This window comes from Myripristis murdjan, chromosome 18, assembly GCF_902150065.1.
Source record: "Myripristis murdjan chromosome 18, fMyrMur1.1, whole genome shotgun sequence".
NCBI classification, from domain to species: Eukaryota; Metazoa; Chordata; class Actinopteri; order Holocentriformes; family Holocentridae; genus Myripristis; species Myripristis murdjan.
The window spans coordinates 15,099,634-15,117,477 of record NC_043997.1 but is presented as its reverse complement, the minus strand read 5'-3'; the positions used below and the strand labels follow the sequence as shown (position 1 = coordinate 15,117,477).

Genomic DNA, 17,844 nt, shown 5'->3' with positions numbered 1-17,844 from the left:
AAGACACCAGATTTGATTTTACCAAGATGTAGCATGAATTTGCTGAACGAATGCTAGAGGGTGGTTAAAGTCTACAAATAAGGTCAAACCTTTATGGCAAAGGTGTCTTTAATAATTGTACTTTGTAAATTGGTGTCTCAAGTTTACACCTCAAAGCTGTTTTACATTTTAACTTGTCAAGGACGTTTTAGTTTTCTCTAGACTAAGACCTGTTGCTCTGGAGAACAGTGGCTGCATGGCTTCAGTAATGGCATGTGTCTGATAGTAACCCCTTATACAATTTACACTGCCTTACAAAATGAACTGAAATTAAAGTGGAAATTACCATAAATCTAATCCAGTGCTTGTAATATCATTCCCTCCTCAGCATTTCCCTGCCTATGCCAACTGCATTGCTCAATCTAGGAATTTTCATCTATGAAAATTCATTTCTTTCCACACTGCAATAGCTTACATTTACATAATACTTCCCTTATCTGACTACTTCCTTTATCCCCACAGCAGTGCAGTGTTGTGTTGCTTGGTGTAAGTCTGCCATGATGACACAACTACAGCACTGTTAAGAAATACATATTTATTAAGACCCAAATTTATTACATTAAAATATGACATTTCTTTTCAACATTGCATTCTTTAAGTTTGTGAAGATCCTTTAGCCCCTGTGAAGAGAAAGCAAGACAAGTGGAAAAATTCAGGCCTTGAATCTTTTTATCTTGTCAATTTGAACAAATTTCAAAAGTGTTCCTGACCTTTTCTTTGACAGGTTGTCAGTCAAGTCCTTCAGAAAGCCAAAAACTTTGATGTAGTGAGCAGGGGGGTGCATGGCAGGAAGCATCAATATTGGTCTTTCGGTGGTGGACACTGTAGTTTGTGGTGTCGTAGTGGGCTTGATGGTGGGACGCCGAGTTGGCTGTTGTGGCTCTACAGCACAGAGACAGTAAAGATGCTTAAAATTTAACATGAATAAAGGATATTTCTTTAATTAGTGCAACAAGTGAACAACCTACTTTCCACAAGCAGCGAGGAACGTGTGATGCTTCCTGCACCAGGTGTGTCGGACTCAAACCTGTGCACCGAGAAGAGGCGATAGAGCCCAACCAGAGGGTAGACACACTGCAGTATCAGCCTGCAAAACAAGGGAAATTCTGTTTTAGACCTCAAGGAGAAATGCATTTGTAATGTCATGTATTTTTGAGGGTTGGTGGAATTACACACTTCTCAGTGGCGTTCCTGGCAACAACTGGCTTTTTCACAGTGAGGAACTTCTGATTGAAAACAATTTCATTTTCATAGATCACATGATCCTTGCCAAGCTGCGGATGGGCAAAAATAAAAACTGAAGTGAAAACAGCAGTGACATATTTATGACAAATGAGTGCAACACTGAAAGCAAAAGTGATCAGTTCAGGCAGTTTCACCATGACGACAATCACGCATATTAGACACGTTTAACAGTGGTGAACTAGCTGATGAAATTGGCATAGTTTCCATGGTTATAAAATCTGCTTACATTTTGAACTTCAGATTAATTTTGGAAGTTTGTTCGATCAAGTTTTCCAGACATAAAACATAAAATGCACAGTAATAATCAAATACACAACTTAATCATAATAAACACTATCACATTGAACTTGTTGGTGTCAGACTGTTGTAAGATTTATCTGAGTGAAACTGAAGCGAAATACCTTAACTCTGGTTCCACAAGTGTTCAGGCCAAAAGAGAACATAGCCCTAGAGCTGTCTGCCTCTTTGGGTCCACAGTTTCTGTCAAGGAGGGAGGTTTTAGCAGGGATCCCCCCACTGGGAATGGCCATAGACACATTAGCCACAACCGTCATCCTCCCGTCAGTCGAACACACTGGAGACCGGAAAAGTGTTAACACACCCGATCAGCTACTATACATGCAAGGAAGAAAACCCACAGTGAAAACATGGGATGTTCTTACCAATAAGTTCAGTAGCTGTGAATGGACATGTTTTAACAGAGGAACCCTGGACCTCCAAGGTTTTAGGATCCCGGACATGAATCTGGAAGGTCCCGGAGAATGTCTTCAAGCCAATGTCCTATAACAAGACAAACATTCCTTACTCCTTGCATATTGTGTTCAAGTCAATAGGTTTGTCACAAAAACTACAGAATTCAAAAAGGTGATGTTTCCAATAAAATCAAATAATTTGTCATGTCACCTTGTACATGTACCCCTCCGTAAAGAGTGGCACATCCAGGAGTAGGGTCGTGCTATCATTGTGCAGGAAGTAGCCCCGCTGGGCTGCCAGCTCAGGTGTCAGCGGGTTTGAGCCGATGCAGATTTCCCATAAACAGTCAAAAGGCCGGTGATCTAGCTTGAAGCTGATGCCTTTCTCAGTGCAGACTGCATCAAAAGCTGGAGGAACTGTTGAGACATAAGACAATTGTCATTTCTGTTCAGTATTCAGGACTAGGATTGACAAACTTATAATCCAGTTATCATCTTACAGACATCTCTTATCAGTGCTACAATTGATGCTTGCTGGTAGTAAGGTTCCTGTTCAGGCAGAATGGTCAGTGTGTAGTTGATGTCCAATTTGTGTTGCAGTACTCCATCTCTGAAGAGCTAGAGGACAGGAAATAATACTTAGAGCACCACAGACAGGTATCTGAGGTCCAATTTCCTCCCAAGGTCACACTCAAGACAAACCAACGTAGGTCACAAGTCCTTGAGATTTTACCTGTGTCTCAACAACCGGGTCATCAAAAGGTACCCTGAGAGTGTAGCCATGGGTGTCATTGGCTTGAGCGACTTTAGAGATTGTGTGTCTGTTTGTATTTATGAAGTCCTGTCCATTGATCTTAACAGCCACCAACTCCACATCCTCAGGGAAATCTCCAAGGTAGACAGTGAATACGCCTTCCTCAACAACAGTTCCTAAAATGAAAAAGCCATTCAGATTATGGTCATGCCCCATTGACCAAAAGACAAAAAAAAGATAAAGACCTTGGTGGACTCAACTGTTTTCGGTGTGAACTGGGTGTGACAACAGGGGTGTAGCGAGCGGTCTGAAAAAGCGCAGTCTGGTCTCGATGTAATCCTCATCCACCAAGATTTGCTCAAGGTAGAGATTGAAGACATAAAACTCATGGTAAGTGCTGTCCATCAAAAAGCTCTGAGAAGGGAAGATACCAGGATGAATGGAATATCACCAGGATAAGCATGCCAAGTGTAATGAGTGTCATAGCGCTGGGTAGCATCTCACTTTCAGCGCCAAGTGCCTGAAAGAAACACTAGATGGTCTGAAGAGTCATGTGCTTCAAGTAAGCTATGCACCCATTTTCCAACTTCCTTCATTTTAGAGGCTGGTATTGGTGGAGGGGCATCTTTTTGATGATCTTTTCGGTGCTCGATGTAACTAAACCCAAATCTGATGCCTGATATCCGATTGTCAACAATAGGTTGGCTAGTCTTTGGTAGGAGGGGCTCTGACACCTTTAGAGATTTGCATCGGTTGCTCTCAATATGGCACCCTATGACACTGACATTTCCAGCCAGTCATCATACCAGACTGCTAAAATTTAATTTGGGCAGATCTAGACATTAATATGGGATGCTCCTTTGTTGTAGCTCCGTTTTGATTGAAGTTATGAGACCATTCATATATTTTACTACATACAAGTCTTGCATAGTGGCATTTTGATGATCATGTCATTGTGCTCTGACCTTCCTGTATCCTCCCTCGGCATTATATGGGATGCTGATCTGAACGGTGGACTCCTGCTTCTTCATGATGTAGCCTCTCTCCTCTGTAATTGACTGCTCCAGGAGTTTGCCACCAACCCCCAGACTGACCTGACTGTCTAGAGCAGAGAGGCCAGACATCAGCGGGTACAGGATCTGGGGAGTCTTCCATACTATGTGGCTGCCATCGTATGACCCTTCATCTGTGGAGAGATTACAACATTACAGCTTCATCTGGGCGACAGGTCAAGTTAGGGAAAACTGCAGAGATTTGGAGTCTGTAGTAGCACTGACACATGGAGCAAGCGGCCACCAGATCCACCATGATGACAACCCAGCTTTGTCTGGAGAACAGGGTTGGATGGATCACTTCTGCTGGCACGCCGTCCACCTGGAGAGAAAGACTGAATTACTGCTCTGGAGCAAAAGCCACCACATGCAGACAGCCGGTGTATGTACAGTTGTGCAGGGTTTTGGGAGTTGATCAGTTTATAATTTAGTTGACTAGACACTTGATGTTAAGTTTACCACCCATCTTCATAGTGCAATGCACACCTGAGCATCCAGTAAAACTTCATGCTACTTTTGTACCAGAGAAGCTGTCATGATGATTTACCATACTGCTGAACGAGTCAGGCTGTCCATAAGGTGTTCGAAATACAATCCTTCCATCGGTCACATCAAACACATAGCTCTGCGCTCGAGCTTCTGATAGGCTCATGGGCCTCAGCTGCTGCCCTGCCCTCTGGAACATCACCTGCCAGTCAGAGGTGGCTGAGGAGTAGGCCTCGGAGGAGAATTGAGAGAAACTTCTTAAGCATATAAGAGGCAATGCAACCCTTCTCTGAACACAGGATGCAAATTAGCTTCAGCAATATTATATATTGAAATCAAAACATACAGTTGTTAAGGCAGCACTCCAGTCCTCTTTCCTTCTCGCAGATGGACAGGTCATGTCACTCCTCACAGATACCTAAACAGAGGCACAGCTGATGTAAACACCTCTGTTGGAATATCCTCATTAGCCATAAGATTTAGTCATGCACCAGTACCAGGCTAAAATGGAATCAGTATCAAGGATTTTACCAAAGACCAATATCCAATGCCACCAGAAATAACTCTGAAAAAATGTTGAAAACTGAAAATTGTCTGCAGTAGTCCCCATTTTGGCACATAAAAGCCTGTGTTTGTCAAAATAGTGGGAAAAGGAGGATTGATTTTCAATTATCTTGCCCAGTAACCCCAAACTAATGAGCCAAACCTGCACTGTTCAGTGAAATGAATGGATAGGTACTCTGAGTCAGCTGGTTTTGTACTTGATATCAGATATTCACTGAAGAAGTGGCATGAGTGCATCCCTAATGAGATTTACCCCAGTTTACCTCCATGTAGTTGACCTCACAGGTCACCTCTCTGGAAGACCAGGGGAGCGAGGGAGAACAGGTCTTGTTCAGAGTATAGGTGACCTCCTCTCCTCCATCATGGGTTGCAATCAGGTTGAAGCTGAAGGTGAATTCTTTGTCATCCTATTTAAAAAAAAAAAACATTACAATAAATATTGTTTCATATGTGAATAGGCCCAAGATGTGTGATGTGTTTACACGTACTTTGTTGTCGACATGACAGCTGAAGTAAGAGGCTCGGAGGTCAACATGACCCGGTCGAGGGAGAACACTGATGCTGTAGCCACACTCTGCTGCATACAGATTAGTGATGGGGTACACACCTGTGCCATCTACAAACAAAAACATTCGGCATCCCATTGGTTACAATTAGCCACACTTTAGATGGTGATGCCTAGAGAAAGACCAGGTTATGGTGACATGCCATAACTTTACCAACAGCCTCGAAGCGAGGTTCATCCCCAGTGAATGAGAGATCAGCGGCTATCAGGAAGTACCGGTCCCGACACTCCAGGTCAAGCACCCCTGTATGAACATGCAGGTTTTAGGATGAAGATGCATCTATACTGATTGCACATGTGTAGAAGTAGTCAGACTTGTAAGTCTTACCAGCTGGAATCTCAGCACATTCTGCAGCTGGCCACACAGACAAGAGCAAAGACACCCTGTAGGACATAAAAGCATAGCACATGCAAACAGAAGAAGCAGCACTAACGGTAGTTAACCTGCCTGTAAAGTTCCACTATAGAAACTTACCCAAAGCAGAATCCTAAAGCCATAGCCACTGATGTGCTGCAGTGTCTAAAGCTAGCCTTACAGCTAGCAAACTACACCTGCCAAACAATACAAGCTACGGTGATCTTCACTTGCTTGCAGTATCCTGGCCTAACTGACCACTAATGAGCACGCTTATCCCTGTTTCCTGCAAAGGTTTTTATAGGCTAGGCTCACTTTTTGACCAATCCCACCAAAGGCTCTCGGGTGTAACATGCACATGTGCAGCTGATTAATGACTTAATTGCACACTTGCAATTAATTAAGCTGTTTAAGTGGAGGGTTCTTCAACAAACAAAAATACACTGTTGTGTTAAGGTGCACTGGTTTATTTGGTGTTTTAGTTCATTTGGAGGTACAATATGCAGTCACCCCATGCAGAGGAAGATGAACAACAGCAGCAGCAGCAAGGAGCTCAGGGTCGACAGGATCCATACTGAGACTCCAGACACACCTACTGACACAAGAGGGGAGGATAAAAATCTTTTAACATATGCTGCCTTAGCTGGCAGCATGAATAAAGTTAATAACATGACAACCACAATAATGCAATGAAAAAAATTCCCCCAGTGCAGCATGAGCACAAAGTAGATTGAGGTACTTGAATAGAGCAATATAATAATACAGTGTTCACAGTAACCAGTGGGCAGTGGTGAGGTTTCAGAGCAACAATACCTAGAGGAAGTTTTTGCTGTTCATCCAAAGTGATGATCCACTTCATGTCACCTTAAAAGGATATACAATTTCATATCAGGTAAATCAATTTTTAAAAAAAAGTCTTTTGAATCTCTAGTAGATTAACTGGAAAAATAGTGATCAGGTTGATCCAGACACAATGTATGAAATACTGTTGTATCTTGAATGATTTTTTTATTGTGCCATTTCTTCCTTTATCAGTGTCCTCATCAAGGCTGAAACCACTCTGTCTTAACATCTGAGGGTTAAAAAATCATTCAAGAGGCGTGCAGATCTAAGTGTGGCTAAATATCATACACTGATTGAAAATACATCAAATAATGCACCATAAGTCAGCACACATTGGTCATGGGAAGACTTCAGGTATAATTCAGACACACACACACACACATACACCTGTGTTTATGGCTTCCCTACGTACGCGTTTGGCTGGAGGTGCTGTGAGGTCCTGAGTTGACTTAAAAGGGTGTTGGATAGGAAGGGTGCTGTTCTCATCTGCTGGGTAGCGGCACTGGATGGTCAACCTGAGACACAACAGTCTTACATCAACACCATCCTGGCCAAAAGTGTCAGATTCAGAGCCAGTGTGCGCTTGTTTCCCACCTGTATGGAGAGTCTCTGTGTATAAGAGGATCATCCAAAGGCAGAAACTCTTGAGCGTATCTCACCTGGTTCTCATAAACCAGGAAACTTCCCTCAGTCTGAAGAAACATCAGAACAGGATGGAGTTTAAAATGCATTGCAGCCAAAATGCTCAATTGTTGCATCTCTGCTGAAATATCAGTCTCTCACAGTTACAGTTGTACCGCAGGAGTCCAGACTGAAATTGAATAGGGCCCTGGCACTGTCCGTCTCCATGGGAACACAGCTGGGGTCCAATAGCGTGGTTCGGTTAGGCTGCGTGGGCGGGATGGTGTGGGTTGTGTCAACTACCGCCACTATCCTCCCTTCTGGCAAGCAGGCTGTCAAAAGAAACATAAAATACTGCACTGATCTGTAATATGTGTGTGTGTTTGTGGTTGTGTGTGTGCTATATGCCTGCAAATGTGGCTGCCCATTGCTTCCAGGTTCAACCGATGCACCAAGATACTACATGTGTGTGTGTGTGTGTCCCAGCATCAGGTCTCATTGCCATCAAATATAGAAGGGAAAACCAATTTATCAGTCTGAACATTTCACAGCAGAGTCACAACCGAAAAAGTGCTATCCAAGTTTGCAAAGTGAATGCAATGCTATTAAGCAGCCAGAGTTCTGGATGTTGCACTTTTTATTTGTATGTGTGTGTGTGTGTGTGTGTGTGTGTAGGAGAGTGACAGAGTTTTGTGTGTGTACCTAGCAGCTCTCTGACAGGAAAGGTGCATGTCTGGACGAGCTGGTCCTCCACTTTCAAAGAGTCTGCATCCACCACAGACACCTCTGCCGTGGCAACAAGACCCCGCAGAGACAGATCCTGGGTGACCACAGTGACAGCATGATGATGTGCAACAGTGACTCCTGGCTGAATTACACCACTGCTTTCAAGCATCCCATTAAGTGAGGAAACCCTCTCTGTTTATCAGCCAGGTCTTGGTATAAGGATGTTTTTGGGAACCCATGACCCAGGAGTATTCCTAAGCCCACATTTACTGTAGGGATTCATCCACTGAGCAGGGCATACAGATGGAATCTGTGCATCAGATTCAGTGAGCTGGAGATTAGGCATTAATCGAGTAAATGGTTCAAGAAAAACTAATTATGATAAAACAAATGAGTATCTAGAGGTTAAAGTCTTGTGCTGACAATGAAAAATGACTACAGTATACCTTCTGAGCATGAGGTGAAGTGATTAATTGGCAAGAGTACAGGATTTCCACAGAACACCTAGGACTTTAAACCTCCAAATGAAGCCAAATGTGAGAATAAAGCAGCACTCAAATAACAGCATAGAAAATACAAGTACAGGTAAGATGATTATTTGTAAAAGAGTGAGCATAATTAAAAATAAATAAATAAATAAAAATCAATTAATTAAAAACATTTCTCATCCGGTCACGATTAAGATGTATCACTCTGACCTCGTAGGTCATCCCAGGGCTGTCGAGAGGGATCTCCACGCTGAAGTATTCCTCCTCTGCTTCTAGTCTGAACCCCCCCAGCTCCACCAGTTCCCAGTCCAACCTACGAGCCCCGAGGAAGAGCTCCCACTGCAGCTCGTCCTGGGCGTCGTGGTGCAGCAGCACCCGCAGGCCGCTCTCTGTGCATTTCCCCTCCAGCCAGGTAGAGCCTGGAGCTGAACCCGGAGACGAGGAATCACCAGCGAGGGATGTGAAGTTCAGGTTGAAGTAAAAAGGTATTAAGTAGTAATAAGTCTTTATTATTCCCAAAGGGCAATTTGTGTTGCAGCAATAATCACAAACAGATACAGAGGACAATAAAAGCATCCAAAATAAACCAGTAAACATATAACCTAAATTACAGACTATTCAAAATTCAACTGAAGGAAGCACACAGCAGCGCTTTGAAGGAACTAACGGAAATTCATGAAATAAATGCTGCAGGTTATCCATGATGTTATTAATAGCTTCAAGTTCAAGTCCAAGTTTATTTAAAGCCCAATATCACTGTTTACAGTCTCAAAAGGCGTTACAGGCCCACAAGTTTACAACAAATAACAAGACAACACCTCCTGAATTAATCCTAAATGCAGGCGAGAGAAAATTCCCCCCCAAAAAACCCATGTGAAACAGAAAAAGGAAGAAATCTCTTGGTTGAAATTCAACAGATTTTTTTTTAACCTTCATTTATGCAGGAAGTTCTGCTTCATGGCTGCGATGTTGAAATGATAGAGCCACACTGGAAAGTCTTTTACTATTTGACGTTGTGTATCTAGATTAATAAAACTGAAGAACAATGATGATAAGAGATTTAAAAAATTACATTGATCACTCACCTGATCGTTCTTGAACGCTACTCTCTACAGTGGCCTGGTGGTAGAAGACAGCACCATGGGGTGAGATGGTAAAAGTGAAGGTGAGAGGGAGGATATACTTCTTATGGCCGCCGCCTGTGTACTGGAATAAAAAGCAGTGTGTTTCTGCCACTTTTGAGCACATACACACACATACACACAACAATCACAAGGAGGATTCACACTCCCAGGCTGTGATCATACCCATTTTATTAGCGAGTCTCACCTCATAGATTATGTTTGAGTGAGAGAACGGGACACTGAGGTGGTAGGAGTGGCTGCCGTTGGGGTGATGGAGCCTGGACACGTTCAGGTCCTCACCCCCACCTTCCACTGTCACCTTCTGGAGGGAGACGTCAGGAAGGAAGACACCTAAAGTGAGAGAAAAGGCCCCTTTGGATGGGACTGTGTCTGCAGAGAGAGAGAGAGAGAGGGAGGGAGAGAGAGAGAGAGAGAGAGAAAGGTGTTAGAGAGATATCTTCAACTCATCATGAAGGCTCCTACTATACTCACTGATTTTTTTGTGCAATGCTTCAATAGTAATCTGTGAACTGTCTGATGGGCCCAATTCACGCACACATGAGTGTAGTCATTCACCTAGTCCCATTTTAACAAACTCAATAATATAATTCAACCCATTTTTGGTTGCGGTCTATCCTTGAAAAACCTAGCTCTGGCCTATTTTTCTCTTTGTTTGGGTGAAATCCCTGAGCCTTGTTTAATCCAGAGCACCACATACTGTACATAAGACGTCCGTTTTCTGTTTTGGAGGCATTAGACTGCCCTGAATAGAACAATAGCGAGTGCTGTGCCAAGACTAAAAGCACAGCAACTTCCAGTAAGACCACACAATCTGTATTTGTTTATTTTTATGCCATATTTTATTTTTGCAATGTGTGGAAGTGAACTGAAAATAACGAAAAAGCAGCCTACGGTTGGTGATGATGAGGGTTTTGGGGACGAGCGGGGTCTTAAGGAGCCTGAAGGAGCGATGCTGCGTGAGAGGCCAGTGCTGCTCCTCCCACTGACACATGAAGAACAGGTCGACTGACATGGACTGGCTGTACCGGCCCTCCTTAACACCACTCTGGAAAAAATACAGTCGTCACACTGCAGTATGTGCAACACATTGACAAGTGAACGCATGCAACAATAACTCAGGCTTTTTGCAAACAGACAGTTTTGTAGCTCCATATGACACCTAACAACACATAAATCTATTGTTTTAAATAAAGGTTAATACTGAAGTCATTTGCAAACACATTACACATCTAACACAACAAAGTCAGAACAGACTGGGTCATGGATTTCAACTAACAGGCACCTACACATTTGCACATTTGCTCTACAAATACCCATAGCTGTATATACAATATGACTCGGTAAATGGATGTTAGAAGATCAACAGGTTTATTTTCCTTATATAAAGATGAAAATGTTCCTCAGCCTTCTTTGTCAGATTATATTTATCTCTTTGATCTTTTATAGCAGCAGGTAAACTGAAGTGACAAATGTACTTAATGCTATGAAGAAACATCACGGTGAAGAGCTATACTCTGTGGATTCATATATCTTTATGTGCATTATTTTTCCTAATGAAACCATTGTGTAATAAGTTATTCTACTGTTGTCTTTTTATACCATGATATGGCCGCCTTGGGCTCCAATAGGAATCCTGAGCTCCACTTGTCCCTCCCTCAGGCCGATGATGTATCCCTTCTCTTTAATGTCCCACTCACTCAGAGTCCAGCTCCCCACTCCGACCCTCATGCCTCTGTCCCTGAACCCCCCGTGGACCAAGGGGGAGAGGATGTGTGGGACGGCCCACACCAGGTCAGGCCCATCTGCTAAAGCCTCATCTGGGGGAGACACGGAGGAGAAAGGAGGAGGAACAATGTATAAAGAAGTAGTTAAGAAAACAGAAAGAGGAGTGAAGGAGGAGGAGGAGAAGAAGGAGAGAGATTCATACTCCCACACTGACAGATTTGGTTAAATAGTGCCAGTACAATGTGTCATAGATAAACCTGCTTACTCAGAGTGCAGACGACAGTGGCATCAATAGCCAGGATAGCGCCCTGCAGTGGGCACAGGATGGTAGCAGTGACCACCTCTAAATCCACTCCCTTTTCCTGGGAAAAATAAACAAAAATGGCCGTAATGTCAAGTCAAACCATATTTCATCACACTTGGATTTCCCTGAACTAAACTAACTTCACAAATCTTGCACAGTATACAAGCAAAACAAATGCATATATAAAAAAAAAGGGCTAAAGACAACAATGTAATTCCCACACAAAACAGGTCTTCCAGCACCTTGACAGTGTATGAGAGAGGAGAGGAATAGGTGCAGCGCAGGGCGAGGCGGCGTGAGCCACCCTGTGACATGTGGCAGCCCAGAGCAGCAGCCTCTGTCCGGGTCGCGGCTCTGGCCTCCTCAGGCGGCGTGCCAGCTCTGTGGAACAACACAACCATCTCTGCTGCATCCGCGTTCTGCTCAGCGACAGAGAAAAGGACGTCAAGTCGACTTATCTGCTGGAAAAAATGTGTCATGAATTCATGCACGTCTTAATGTACAGCAGGTGCCGAGCAGAAAAACACAGCATAGAATAAAAGCACAATATGCTGGTGACGTTTAACATCGTGGACGCAGCTTTTGGTGTGTGGCCTCTAATTCCGTTCATCGAAAAACATACATACAACTTCTTTTTTAAATATATTATGCTCATGACAAAATCATTAAAAGTGTATTTCCCAACTTTTGACTGTGTCGTATATATGACAACCTTCTTCTGAGCTTTGGAGGAAGCAGGCAGGACGGGTTGCTGGATGGACACCTGAGGGGAAAGCACATGTCCTGACACACCTTAACACACTGCTAAAATCTTCTTTCAGGCCCACAGCACATCTGTGCAGCGGAGCGATCAGATAAAACAAAACAGAGGGCATAGCAATCCAATATGAAACCTAACCAGGCTTGGAGAGTAAGTGTGGCTTTATTAATATCTGATTCTTTCAGGGTTAGGGTTAGTCGTTCACCTCCATGTAGTTTTCCTCACAGACAATCTCTCTGGTTCCCCATGGCCACTGCAGGGCGCAGTGGACCTGGAAGGGGTACGTCGCTACGTTCCCATCCGCCTGATGATTTACAAACCACAGACGCAGGTGATAGTCTGTGCCTCGCTACAGAGAGGAAAAGACAACACGCACACTTGAACCTTTTTAAATTGTTGAGTTTAACTGAAAAAGTACCACATATGCACCATAAATGTGGACGATACACAAAAGAAAACAGCTTGAAATAAAGAGAGATCCAGCATAAAGGCTACTGAACATTAGGGAAGAACAATTAATTGAAGTTTTACTGAAATTGCAACATGGCCAGAGCGATATCCAAATCGCAGGAGCTGCAATTTTTTGATAAAGGTAAAATGTGTGATGAAATATTCTTGTAAATATTATATGTTAAAGAGACGCCAAATTGTATTGCAATTGCAGCAAAACTCACACCATCATCATTTTAATGGCTTTTTCAGTGAATATGAAAATTATGATGTAAAAATGATCATCCCTGCTAAAACTGTTAGTCATATTAGAATCACAATATCTGTTGCAAGTGGTGCTTCAGCATGTCAAAGCATAAAATGTCAGCTAATAGTCTACCTGGCTGTGGACGTGGCAGGCCAGGAAGGAGGCGCGGAAAACCAGATCTCCAAGATGATTGAGCAGGACAGTGTAGCCGCACAGGGTGGCCTCCCGCTCAGACAGGACGTGGTATCCACTCTGGTCTGGTGACATCAGCAGTTTACAGAGGTACATCGAGTCCACCAGACAAGAAACATTTACATCTACCACAATCTGCTCTGCAGCACATACTCTGGATCCACGTGGTCTGCTGATGGCCCACCAGAGCAGACGTAAAGTTGAGATGTATATACCTTCAAAGTCAAAACGGGTCATGGCTCCAATGAAGCTGGACTTGACAGAAATCCAGAAGTGACGCTCATGGCAGCTGGTCTGAAATGTTCCTGACGATATCAAAGACGGAATCAGTTTCTACTTGTAAACAGCTTTACTGTGAGAAAGCACTGGCAATAAAAAGAAGTATCATATGATATCAAATTTGCAGTTGAAATATGGCACTGTGGTTGGAGCCACAAGAGGGCCAGATTGCCATGTAGAGTAGGGTCATGGGTCAAGAGAGCTGCATTTGATGAGATTTTGTCCCATGGACGCCACATTGGAGGGCATTTATTGTTGATTCAGTGCTGAAATATAAATCTCCCTGCACTGTGTACATGGGAAGATCACAGATAACAGAATCTGCAGCTGGAACAGTCATTCTCACACATTCAGTGATTGATATCATATGCAGAGTGTGTTAAATAACAATGAATTAAGTTATGGTATTTTGGTGCTGGATACCTACATTAGTTAACACGTTTATGGTAAAGTCATCACTAAACTAAATTAGAAAAAAAGAAAAAACAAACAAACAAACAAACAAACAAACAAACAAACAAAAAAAACACTTACCCGCTGGTACAGGACTAGCCATAGAGACAGGCACAGTGAGGAGAAACAGCACAACATTACTGGGGGGAAAAAATACAAAGTATGATAGTTCAGTGTCAAAACATGAACCTAAAACCGAGCCATGCCTTCATCCTTCCCTTCCTTTGAAACTTACCCAGAGATACTTTTTAAATACTTTAATTTCATCTTAAAAGGGGGAAGAGGTGGTGACTCATGTATTTAAACAACAGTTTCTCTGCAACTTCCAAATTTCCGGACGTGTTTACCTCTAGAAATTTCGCCGTATTGACTGGCCTGAGCACCTGGATGAGTTAATTGTAAAAGGCAGTTGACATTTATACTTTGTTTAACGGGAAAACTACTGCCACTTTCTGCCTGAACACATGAATGAACAGCATATTATTAGCCTGGAGGCAAATTAATAATTATAAAGCACCGTGTGGATCTATTTTCAAGGCGGACGGAGACACAAGCTAGTAAGAGATTCCAGACGTTACAGGTGAACGATGAATTTTAAAAAAAATGAAATGCGGTCTTACGTTGACACCTAGTGGTCGGACTATGCTTCTACATCAATGTAAACCCGCTGTAAGATGAATATAGGTGTAAACAAAAGCTGAAGTGGATTTGTTAATTGTTTCATTATCAACGCTCCCTTTGGAAGTAGCGGCGGAAGGATCCCACTGAAATTAGTCCCAGATGCGGATGGTTACATTGGTCAGATCAGTCAGGTGATCAAGGACTAACCTGCTGAAACTGTGTACATCCATGCTGTTTTAATGTCTTTTACCTGGCTCCTTTGTGCTCTTCGACTGTTGACTTAATTGTTACTCTCTCTCTCTCTCTCTCTCTCTCTCTCTCTCTCTCTCTCTCTCTCTCTTTTATTTTTATTTTCATTTTTAATTTTTTTTTTATTGTCAATGCAGTCAAACCTCTTTGGTCCCACAAGGTTGCAGCATCAGTTCCACCCGGCTTCCTTTCCTTTCTTGACTGGTTTCCTTTCTCCTTTTCTGTATTTCTGTTCCCTGTTTTGTTTTGTAAGTTTACCTTGTGCTAAGAAAAATAAATAATTCATTAATAAAAATAAAAAAAGAAAGAAAGGTTTCACCCGTTGTTCCTTACAGACTGACACGATGCAGTGTCCTGTGCCAGCACGTGTGGAGGCATTGGAAGGTGTCATGTTATGGGACAGCCACCTGGAGGCCTCCGGTCCCAGGCAGCCCGGCTGGGTGCCCGCTGTCCTGTTGTTAGTCTGAGGTTTCATGGAGGACCGAGGAGTCCAAAGAAATGACGCATCTGCAGAAAAGGTCACTGTCAGTTCACACAGTCAGATGTGAAACTCATAGCAGTGACATAGCCGAATTTATTCACTTATTGTCTCGGGTTTGTGACTAATGTAGGGTTTTGTCATTTCTGACTTGTTTATTGCAGCTCAGTTATTGCAAGTCATTACCATAATGGTTTCATAAGGAGAAGAAACACAATGCATACCATTGAAGCATTAAATGAACATAAATGCATGGCTTTGTAGCTTACTCCCTGTGACCTTCTTACAACTTCGACAGTTTGAAATGGAAATCAATAATCTGTCATGATTTTTTGTGCAAAATTCCTCTCAGATGACACGATACACAGCAACACTTAATGATACGTACAAAAATGTTTTTCTTTTGGTAAATGTTTGGCTTGTCACATAGTCCAGTAATTTTAGGCCAAAATTGGGGCCAACCTAGGACAAATTGCAAGAGAAGCAAACTATTATATATATAGTAACCTTTTAATGAATTTAATTTAATAACCATTTTATTCCAATTAGTGCATGGAATGGAATGGAATTATTCCAATTCCATTTATTCCAATTAGCGCATATCAAATCAGATAATGTGTGATATGCATGTGTAAACAGAATAATTCAAAGAACTTGTAATTGACTTTTTTTCTTGTCTTTGTGTGTGTAATCAACTTGTGAATTTTTATAGTCATATCTGAAAGTAAAATTTGGAACCCTTTCACCTGTGTGTTAAAAACAGTGTTTTTTGGTATTATATGGTCATATATAGGTGATTTTCAAAACTTTACACCAATGGGATTCCTTGGGACTTTTTTCCCCTCACTCAGGACAAACTGAGGATACAAAATCAGTTGAGTTTACTTCTCTTGCAATTTGTTCTAGGTTTTTTCATAAAATGACTAGACTAACATGCTTATCTAAGTCAGTATGAGGTTCGTAAAAATAAAGATTGTAAAGACAACTTAAATGAAGTTCAGCTAACAGTGGTTCACTTCACTCTTCTTTACTGACCTTTAGGTGTTAATTTTTCATGTTTATCTTCCACTCAGAGAATGGGAGGGGAGCTGACTGGTTTGCAGCGGCCAGGCAGCGTAATTAACATTTGAGTCACTTTGTGTCATTAACAAGTCTGCACAGCATGCAGGCCTCATGTTGCGCGCAGGACACTCACAAAGCTGGCACGGCTAATCATGAGTGACACACCGCGGGACAAAGTGAACTCATATGTCAGCATACTGTTTGAAACTATCTGATTTTGAGCGGGACTATTTTTGGAGCTGACATGTCACATTTAAAGTTACTGTCTCAGGTTGTCTGTTTGACTCGCCAAGTTTTAGGGCGCTGATCACCTTCGAAGTCAGAGGTTAGGGTGATGGAGGTTTATGGATTATGGATTGGCTCATCAATGGAAGCAGGGTGCTGGTGTTATTGTTCTGAGTCACGGCCGGTGATGATGACCTTATCCTGCCTGCTCACACCTTCCTTCACAGCAAACCTCCACCACACACCCACACCACTCACCTCCTCGCTCCCTTGCAGCCCTTCCCTCTCAGCCAATCACATCCTTTTGTTGGCTTGAGGATGAGGAGGATTTGAGGATGAAGAGGCCTACTTATGAGCTCATGATCAGTGAGGGCTCAAGCAGTGGAAACTCCCTCTAATTGGCTGAACTTCTGCACTTATTGCGCATCATTTTGAGTTGAAAGCAGCATCAGGGGATATTGGACGGGGATAAATCTAAGTTTGTTGTCTGAGGTGGAGATGCTTCGCTCCCAGGTGCAGGTGCTGCTGGTGGCTCTGTTTTCCTCGGTGCTGCTGGTCCGGGTCAGCGGCGCTCCACGCAGAGACATGCTGACGGAAATGCTGAGAGCAGACCTCGCCAAGGACAAGGTGGGTGGCTGATCCATGCATTTAGATGAATTCATGTGGAAAAGATCAGGACTATGCAGTTCTTTCAGGGTGATTTTTTTTTTTTATTCTGCTTTCCTATCCCTCTCCTCCACTTCCTCCAGGATCTCACCCAGTTGCTCTTCCTCAAGTTTGTGTCTGATCTGGTTGCGGCGAGAGAAAACGAGATGCTCCCAGAGTTGGAGGAGGATGAGCTGGGAGCCAGGGAGGAGGTGATGCGCCGACACCTTCCCCTCTCCCAGAGAGAGCGCAAGGCAGGCTGCCGCAACTTCTTTTGGAAGACGTTCACCTCATGTTAGCACAAGAGCTGGGGTATTTCTATGTCCAGTATGTAAAGACTCTCCTTGTTATTTTGTGTTGTACATCACTTTTCTCAAAGGTGTTAAATGTAACTGGCTTATTTTGGATGCCAAGTAAGATATGCACGTGAACTGGTTACTGTAGACTAATACCAGACTGTGTGATTTGTGTGTAAATGCAAGTGGCATTTCTCCTCCAACTGTCCTCCAGTTCAAAAGGCTTTTTTGATCCTTTTACGGTTTCTCTGGTTTTACTTCAAAAAAATGACAAACACGCCAA

The 17,844-nt window shown here is 42.9% G+C and overlaps 3 protein-coding genes across 13 annotated transcripts; 1 reads left to right on the top strand and 2 right to left on the bottom strand.

Moving 5' to 3' along the window:
• Positions 1-557: 557 nt before the first annotated feature.
• On the bottom strand, positions 558-6,032 carry LOC115376480 (uncharacterized). Its single transcript, XM_030076072.1, has 19 exons — positions 5,873-6,032; positions 5,726-5,781; positions 5,552-5,641; positions 5,321-5,448; positions 5,096-5,239; positions 4,615-4,686; positions 4,330-4,500; positions 4,008-4,104; positions 3,696-3,916; positions 2,991-3,144; positions 2,710-2,906; positions 2,477-2,594; positions 2,188-2,393; positions 1,947-2,064; positions 1,686-1,858; positions 1,216-1,313; positions 1,008-1,126; positions 750-921; positions 558-659 (listed from the first exon to the last, which is right to left on the bottom strand). Exons 1-19 carry the CDS (start codon positions 5,893-5,895, stop codon positions 653-655), a joined length of 2,364 nt encoding a protein of 787 aa, XP_029931932.1. The 5' UTR covers positions 5,896-6,032; the 3' UTR covers positions 558-652.
• A 156-nt stretch (positions 6,033-6,188) lies between these two features.
• LOC115376482 (uncharacterized) lies at positions 6,189-14,747 on the bottom strand. Of its 9 annotated transcripts, none has more exons than XM_030076074.1 (20): positions 14,606-14,693; positions 14,221-14,368; positions 14,067-14,125; positions 13,469-13,558; positions 13,194-13,318; positions 12,570-12,713; positions 12,317-12,367; positions 11,847-12,023; positions 11,566-11,662; positions 11,175-11,392; positions 10,467-10,620; positions 9,760-9,944; positions 9,516-9,636; positions 8,641-8,855; positions 7,919-8,036; positions 7,379-7,548; positions 7,190-7,287; positions 6,983-7,110; positions 6,566-6,616; positions 6,196-6,347 (listed from the first exon to the last, which is right to left on the bottom strand). In XM_030076074.1, the coding sequence occupies exons 2-20, from the start codon at positions 14,250-14,252 to the stop codon at positions 6,259-6,261; spliced, it is 2,322 nt and encodes a 773-aa protein (XP_029931934.1). In that variant the 5' UTR covers positions 14,253-14,368; positions 14,606-14,693; the 3' UTR covers positions 6,196-6,258. The 9 variants fall into 9 exon arrangements, with proteins under 9 accessions (XP_029931936.1, XP_029931934.1, XP_029931935.1 ...); XM_030076075.1 differs by lacking the exon at positions 14,606-14,693 and adding an exon at positions 14,503-14,549; XM_030076076.1 differs by lacking the exon at positions 14,606-14,693 and having other exon boundaries at positions 6,189-6,344; positions 14,221-14,563.
• On the top strand, positions 14,247-17,742 carry sst5 (somatostatin 5). Of its 3 annotated transcripts, none has more exons than XM_030076089.1 (4): positions 14,247-14,542; positions 14,734-14,797; positions 17,134-17,247; positions 17,370-17,742. In XM_030076089.1, exons 1-4 carry the CDS (start codon positions 14,454-14,456, stop codon positions 17,562-17,564), a joined length of 462 nt encoding a protein of 153 aa, XP_029931949.1. In that variant the 5' UTR covers positions 14,247-14,453; the 3' UTR covers positions 17,565-17,742. The 3 variants fall into 3 exon arrangements, with proteins under 3 accessions (XP_029931949.1, XP_029931948.1, XP_029931950.1); XM_030076088.1 differs by having other exon boundaries at positions 14,731-14,797; XM_030076090.1 differs by lacking the exons at positions 14,247-14,542; positions 14,734-14,797 and having other exon boundaries at positions 17,019-17,247.
• The last annotated feature ends 102 nt before the right edge of the window (positions 17,743-17,844 follow it).

What these genes read in the sequence shown, in the direction of transcription:
- LOC115376480 (XM_030076072.1), bottom strand. Translation starts at nt 5,895, where the DNA reads ATGGCTTTAGGATTCTGCTTTGG. An exon ending in CGGAGGGGTACATGTACAAG is followed by an intron (nt 2,065 to 2,187) that starts GTGACATGACAA and finishes GTCTTGTTATAG; the next exon opens with GACATTGGCTTGAAGACATT. An exon ending in TTCCTCGCTGCTTGTGGAAA is followed by an intron (nt 922 to 1,007) that starts GTAGGTTGTTCA and finishes TCTGTGCTGTAG; the next exon opens with AGCCACAACAGCCAACTCGG.
- LOC115376482 (XM_030076074.1), bottom strand. Translation starts at nt 14,252, where the DNA reads ATGAAATTAAAGTATTTAAAAAGTATCTCTGG. An exon ending in GGCTAGTCCTGTACCAGCGG is followed by an intron (nt 13,559 to 14,066) that starts GTAAGTGTTTTT and finishes TGATATCGTCAG; the next exon opens with GAACATTTCAGACCAGCTGC. An exon ending in GACCCGTTTTGACTTTGAAG is followed by an intron (nt 13,319 to 13,468) that starts GTATATACATCT and finishes TGATGTCACCAG; the next exon opens with ACCAGAGTGGATACCACGTC.
- sst5 (XM_030076088.1), top strand. Translation starts at nt 14,454, where the DNA reads ATGAACAGCATATTATTAGCCTGGAGGCAAATTAATAATTATAAAGCA. An exon ending in GCGGACGGAGACACAAGCTA is followed by an intron (nt 14,543 to 14,730) that starts GTAAGAGATTCC and finishes TCCCTTTGGAAG; the next exon opens with TAGCGGCGGAAGGATCCCAC. An exon ending in CAGACCTCGCCAAGGACAAG is followed by an intron (nt 17,248 to 17,369) that starts GTGGGTGGCTGA and finishes CACTTCCTCCAG; the next exon opens with GATCTCACCCAGTTGCTCTT.